Below are 7,549 nucleotides of genomic sequence, written 5' to 3'. Positions count from 1 at the left end.
GTCTTATACCGACTTCAGCTCCACTTTGACAAGCCCCGGGTGTTGTCCTCTCGCCCTCACGCGCTCCGCAGCCACCACCTCGGGCACGGGTTCACAGCGCAGCCCCTCGCGTAACAGGTCCTTCACCTTGGTCACTACGTCTTCATCCCCATCCGCTTGCGGTAATCCAGCAACAATTAATGAAACGTCTGGGTCAAAGGACTTCCCCCGCGTTTCATTTTCTGCCATTTTCAGCTCTATCTTCTCCATTCTGGAGACCAAGATGCCCACTTCCATGTCCAGGTTCAGGCGTAACTCAGTAGCAGTTTTTTCCCACTCACTTTTCAGGGCGGCTTGGCTCTCTGAGATGGTCCTCTCCAAACTTCCACGCAGGCTATCAATCTTTGCATTCATTTGCTCCTCCACCGAAGTCTGCATACGGTCAAATTTTGCACTTAGTGCGCGCAGCTCAGTCACCAAATCACCGTCGGCGTCCTTCGGCTTACGCTGACGCGTATTATCAGCCATTATATAGGCCGAAAATCACCACTTTTTCTTCTATACAGAGCAAAGACTTTGGTCAAGCACTGACCAACGTTTTAACCAACTTAGTCTCTTAGATCAGAAGTTATTTTGAGATTAACGAGAGTACCGAACAGACAAAGGCACTCATGCGGCCATCTTCCCAGCATGCAACCTGTCAAGCACCTACTCTGAGCGCTAACAGGTTGCACATAGTTTTAAAGCACCAGCATACACAGCAGCAGGCATTAAGCAATCCTTCTGGGATTGCAGCTTTCATTAAACATACTTTATGATACTGTTTGGCAACTTCTGTTGTGCAGGAAACACTTCATTTAGGAAGTTTTAATTTGCAGTCCTAAGTTATCTGTTTCCTCTCATCAGCGTTTTTCTTGTCCAACTCCACGGCCGTCTTGCCACCGCTCGTCCCTCGGTCATCGGCCATCAAATGAGTAATCAAGAAGAAATTACATCGGAATTAGATTACTCTTTTCCTCGTTGTAATTAATTGCATCTTGATGAGAGCCAGTGAGGCACATTAACTCATCGACAGACATCCTGCCAAACATTAAGAGTTTCGATTAGAAGAAATCATTTCACGTACATCAACTTGCTGAATGGTCAGTTCCTTTGCTCTGACTGCTCCCTGGCTTACATCTCTTCCTGAGCCCATAATGCAATTCCCACACATTCTGTCTCACACACAAGTGATTAGGTTCACTTCATTCCTTTGCATTATAATTATTTACAAAACAGCACTTTATTCCCACTGTTGACACTTTTTAGACAAGGTGTGGGTGTGAACTGACCCGCTGGTGTTTTGTCACTTTTAACAAAGCACAAATGTAAACTGCTACTGTCATGTTAAACAAATGAAGAATTTTATTGCATTTTTAAAATTAATATCACCACGTTTGATTGTTTTTTTCTCATGGATTTAGTAACCTACCGGTTAATAAATATACTAAAAATGTGTTTGATTTGCAGCTGAAAGTTTGCTTTCTGTTTTGTCTATGTCACTATTTTCTGGCGCTCTCATCCACTTCTGTTTTAACACAGTGCAGATGTTTTGTTGTCTTCAAATCAGATTGTTGGCTTCTTTGTTATGACAGTTTAATAGGATGTTGAGAGAAAACTTTAGCTATTTGATCACTTTTGTGTAATTTTCTATGTTACTTAATGCTCCATCCAGTCTTCTTCAAGGAGCAACAATTACATTTTCACTATGACTTTTACCATCCATCCATCCATCCATCCATCCATCCATCCATCCATCCATCCATCCATCCATCCATCCATCCATCCATCCATCCATCCATCCATTCCATCTTCTTCACCCTGTTTTCCCATCTGGGTCACAGCCAGCTGGTGTCATATGTCCATCGGTCACTGTGCAAGAAGTTGGGCAAACATTGGACAGGTGTAAGTCCATCACAGTGCCACACAGAGACAAAAAGACTCAACCATTCACACTCTGACTCCCACCTAGGTACAGTTCAGAGTTAATAATTAACATGCATGTGTTTGGTCTGTGGGAGGACACTTGTCTACTTCATGGTAAATGGTAAATGTCTTGAACTTATATACAGTAGCACCCTATCAAATCCATTTGGATCCCAAGGCGCTTTACCCTTCAGGCATTCTCCCATTCACACACACATTTGCACACTGATGGTGGCAAGCTACAGCCATAGCTGCCCTGGGGCACACTGACAGAGGCAGGGCTGCTTTGCACCAATGCCACCGGAGTCTCTGACCACCACCAGTTGGCAAGTGGGTGAAGTGTCTTGCCCAAGGACACAACGACTGAGACAGCTGGAATAAGGGATCGAACCAGTGGCCTTCCAGTTCCAGGATGACTCCCCTAACCACTCTGCCACAGCCACCATTCACTGGTTTCTACTGTTATCCAAGGCTAGTCTAAGCCATCTTCACACTTAATGACTATCCTGATAAGCTCTCTACTAGCTACATGAACCATTAGCATGGCTGGATTGGAAAAAATTTGTATAATCTCTTTGAATGGGAAGGCAATTATTGTGCTGCTATTCTCTTGGTACAAACCACATAGGTTTTTCTCTGTTATTTTGTGTGTCCCAAGCTGACACTCTCATCCAGCTCTATACAACGTAGTGTGCTCCAACAAAGAATGTACTGTGTACAGCTTCGTTGATACCATGCCCTGGTCCTGACACAATTCTCTGCACTAAAAGGTTAAACTAGCATGATGCTACAGCGAAGTGTGGGTGGTTCGTAGCTTAGGCATGAGGCCAGCAAAGTCAATCTTGCTTTATATTCTCAACAACCATTGCACGCTGATGCACATGAGCCCCAACATGGATACAGTGCACCATCACACATTCTTACCAGAACCTTCAGTATGTTTCTGCCATGAGGTAAACCACCATGACCAAATGAAAGAAAACCATTATGGTCCTTCCATACTCCATTTATAACACTCACCTGGACCTGTGGACTGTTGACCTTAGTGAGTAGCAAGATTATCATCTGTGAAGGAAGCCTAATCATCACCTGCAAAATAACTGCACAACATCAAACACATTTTTGATCTTTGTTATGTTGCAGAAAAGGTAGGGTACTCCAGATAGCAACATTTGTCTGGTCCACAAATAACACTGGGCCCAGATGCCACAAAGAATTATAGTTAATTAGATGTGGTTTGCCAGAGGTGGTCCATACATGGGCCAGCACCACATAAATCAAACCACAACCTGGCCATTTGTGACATGCCATTTTAAAAACAGCCACCACTGCCAGACTTGGCCCACATCTGGTTGACTAACCACTTGCCGTGCCAGCAGTAGCAGCTTGATACCAGATCTGGCCCACACCTATCTGCTATGTGGGACATTTGCCAAGTTTTGTCATTTTGATGGAAAACAGCAAGATAATCTTCTTGTTAAAAAGAGATTCTGGTTCATTTGTTGCTACTCATATTGGGCCATTATTGTAACCTCGAGCAAAACTAATTGCTTCTTATTGATACTAATTTCTCAAAAAGGAACATGGAAGTCCTGGAGTTTTTAACACATAATTTGTACACTCAAGCTTTGGTTTGCAACAAACTTCATTCATATTAACTAAAATGAGCCACGTTGTAGTAACAAACAGTAGTGGGCAGCACTAATCTAAATATTAGTTGCACTAACCCTAAAGCACTAACTCAAATATTTAGGTCCCCTAATATAATATAAGCACTAATATAATCCAGTTGACACATGAAACATTCTTCTGTCAACAATAGACAATATTTACTGTGTGCAGATCATTGTCACTTAGTGCCCTTGGCGGGCCAAATGGGAGTCACCTGCAGGCCACATTTGGCCCGCGGGCCTTGAGTTTGACACATGTGACCTTGTARATAAGTGACACGCATTTGAACAAAATGCATGACAGCTTTCACCCTCAACTGTAGACAATAATGTTGATCAATAACATTTGTAGACCTCAGTTAGTGCTTCTAAATTTAGCCCATAAATTTGAATGAATTTTAAAAAAATAGCAAAAGCCCTAAAGCACTAATCAGGAAGTTACCATAGTTCCCCTATTAGTGCTTTAGTGCTTTAGGGGAACTGTGCCCACCATTGGCAACAACAATAAACAGAATCACTTGGACGTGTGCATTACCTTCTTTTGTTAACTTGTACCTTAAAGCTCCCTGTGGTTCCAGATTTAGCAGCAGTCTGGTGTTAAAGATACCCCAACAGACCTTTCATCTCCAACACCCGTCCTTGGTTACTGTTGCTATGCATGGCGGGCCGTTGCCGTCACCGGTGTATCCAATAGGCACGTCGGCGCAGCCAGGGAGTCTAAAAACAGCATTCTATATTACAGCATATAATGAGAGGGGCTTCATCAGTGTTCTCTCCAAATGTCAGAGCGGCTTTAATGATCTGCTCAGTGAACTCAAACTCACACACACAGATTTTTCTGCATTGCTGGCGTTTTCACTAATCTCACCTGTCTTTATTCCCTCTCTGCTTTTAATTGTCACCACTGAGAGTTGTAATTATTTCCCTGTCTCATATTTTTCCTCAAAGCTTTCCTTATCATGATTATCAAACTGGTAACTTGCACCATTCCCCCCCCTTCCGTTTCATTTACCCACACAAAAAAGAAAGTTTCAAGCATGCAAACACTCGCTGCACATTGACTCATAAGTGTGTTTACAAGAGCAAGGGATCATTGTGAAGCCACCAGAATACACTTTAACGGCTCGGTGGCACACAAAGACCCAGAAAGACCCTCTTTTAGCAGAGAGTGTAATGCAATTTTTAGAGCCGCAAATCAGATCAACTTCTAATCACTTCTACCAGGATGTGTGGCTGTGTGTGTTTGATATTTATACGGACTAACAGAGCCAGTTCACCAACAGGGCAGGAGATAATGCTCTGAATCATTTATTTTGACTGATAAGTGAGTGGTAAATAGATTAGAGTTGCGCGACAAATCTGGACGAGAGCCAACGCAAAGAAACGGCGAAAGAGGAAAAAGAAACTGTTTTAAGTGTTGAGAAGAGCAGACCGGAAACAGAAGTGTTAAAGAAAGAGCCACGCAAAAAATAATAATAATAATAAAGAAGGAAAGAAAGAAAAAAATGGTAAACACTGAGGGAAAGTAAGAGAGAGAAAAGAAGGCAATGAAGGATTAAGACTTTTAGAAGAGGACAATGTAAAGCAAAGGAAGATCCAGAGTGAGAGGAAAAGCTTGTGAGCGAATATGCCGGCCGGGCTCTTGGTGCATTGCAGAAGGCATTGCCATGGAAACAAATGGAGGGAAAGTGCAGACGAGGAGGAGGGGGGGGGGATTAAAAAGGAAGGAAGAATTCACTGCTTCGCACTGTTTGAGGGGTGTGTGCACTAATGAGAGAGGAGGGGCAACGAGTTAAGAGTTCACTTAAACTGTTAAAAACTCATATTGTGATTATTTAAGATAGTTTACACACACTTGTCTAATTATAGTTTTTATATACATCAGGTATGTGCAAGTACTTTTAGAGAGCAAGAGTTTCAAACAAGTGTAAACTTTAAGTATGAAAAAGGCAGGGGGCTTGGGGGGAGTCGTCACAGCAGCAGAAATACATGGAATGCTATAAAGTTACTTTCTGTTGGAAATATACTTGACTGCAGGATTATAAATAGAAAGCATCATAAAAAAGTACCCTTCTCCTCCTCCTCTTTCTCACAAACACCTGTGGGACCCCCCCATCCCTCCATTCTCATCTTTCTCTTCTTCTCCTGCCTCCCCTCAACCTTTGTTCCTGCTCCTCAGCGCCACTCTTCCTCCCCCTCATCCAAAACCCTTCCGTCCTCATCGCCTCCAATCCCCCTGAAGTCTCATCGAGTGGCTTTGTTTGCCTTTGTTGATCTCCATAGTGATGGTGATGATGCAGGGTGTCTGTGGTTGTCATGGCAATGAGACGGGCATGGCAGGGATGCTTAATGAGACTGGAGTTGCTCAGGCTAACAAGGCGCGATGGCAGTAGCAGGGTGTGTTCCTACCCTGTGACAATGGACGACGGCTTGTTAAAAGTCTCCTTAAGTGACTTCACAGATTGGTAAAGCATCCGAGCTCCTATAAACGAGTTCCTCCTTCAGCCACAGATGAAACCTTAATGAGCTGCGCAGAGGCATAAACCCAGGAACTTCTTGTTTCCTGTTCTTGCTCTGATAACCACAGATTTATCCTAGTATTAGCAAGTTCAGTAAAGGTGGACACTCATTGTCGCTAATTTACAGCTAAGTACACAAGCCTGCCAAGATTCAGGATTCATTTTTTGTCATATGCATGTTAACAAGAGTCAACAATGCAATGAAATTCTTAGGATGAGAAGAAACCCTTCGACTCGCTATAAAGAATAAAAATTAAAAAAAGACAATACAGAATTCACAGTTTGCAGTAGATTCACAAAGAAACAAAAATTTACAGTGTAAAGTCAAAATGTCGAACAGCAAATAATAAAAAAAATAGCAAAGAAAACAAAATTTGGGTAACAGAAATAACAGAACAGTGCAGGCAGGGTGCACATCATACTGTATATACAGTACATATGGTACTTCACCAATGACAGTAGTAGTTATGATATACATGTACATGTATTCTAGAATATGTGTATTGCACATATCATGTATTACACAGTTTGTGTAGCAGGTTGTTGCACAGGTAAGAGTCACATGTAAGAGTAAGAGTAAGAACATCTTCAACTGAAATGTAATTTTATAACAGGCAGCTACACACAATCATTGTGTTGAAGCTGGTGTATTTCTCAGTGCAACGCAGCATGTGACTCACGTACTATTAGCTACTTGTTATTTAAACTACAATCACAGATTGAATCCGTATATGATTCCTTTTTCTTTTCTTTTTCTTTTCTAAATAAAACAAGAATCTTTTTTATAATTAAATAAAACAATGGTTGCAAAGATAAAAAAGGCTACGTATATATATATATTTATGGTAAATGGTACTGAACTTATAGAGCACTTTTCAAGTCCCTCCGGACCCCAAAGCGCTTTACACTAACAGACATTCACCCATTCACATTCACACACTGATGATGGCAAACTACACTGTAGCCACAGCTGCCCTGGGGCACACTGACAGAGGTGGGGCTGCCATGTATCGGCGCCATCGGACCCTCTGACCACCATCAGTAGGCAAGGTGGGTGAAGTGTCTTGCCCAAGGACACAACGGCTGGACGGGGGATCGAACCAGTGACCTTCTGGTTCCAGGACGACTCCCCTAACCACTCAGCCACAGTGGAGTCTTGGAATGAACTCACCTGCCTTGGACAAACCTGTGAATACCCACCTGAAAATCCTGGACCTCTCCCTCAGTGCCGAGCCTCCACCTGATATCAAGAAGAACAGATCTTTTTCTCCACCACAATACTCACCTTCATCTTACCTGATTAAATACTCACCAAGGACCTCTTCCCTTCCAGATTTGGATCCAAGCAAACAGTCTGTAAATAAAAAACACTTACCTTTTGTACAACTGCCTCTGAGTCTGTCTATTGTCGAGCTG

At 42.6% G+C, this 7,549-nt stretch overlaps 2 protein-coding genes across 2 annotated transcripts in view; one reads left to right on the top strand and one right to left on the bottom strand.

Annotated features, from left to right (window-relative positions):
* rims3 (regulating synaptic membrane exocytosis 3) overlaps positions 1-7,549 on the top strand; it is a gene marked incomplete at its 5' end in the record, with an annotated part of 49,666 nt that overhangs the window by 34,301 nt on the left and 7,816 nt on the right.
* Positions 7-667, bottom strand: LOC106519492 (uncharacterized; the record flags this gene model as incomplete). Its single annotated transcript, XM_014011197.1, is given in 1 exon segment — positions 7-667. A coding segment is annotated over 1 exon segment (501 nt), but the record flags the coding sequence as incomplete, so codon positions are not given.

Source organism: Austrofundulus limnaeus, unplaced genomic scaffold, assembly GCF_001266775.1.
Source record: "Austrofundulus limnaeus strain Quisiro unplaced genomic scaffold, Austrofundulus_limnaeus-1.0 Scaffold78, whole genome shotgun sequence".
NCBI lineage: Eukaryota > Metazoa > Chordata > Actinopteri > Cyprinodontiformes > Rivulidae > Austrofundulus > Austrofundulus limnaeus.
This window is presented reverse-complemented; position numbering and strand designations above follow the sequence as displayed.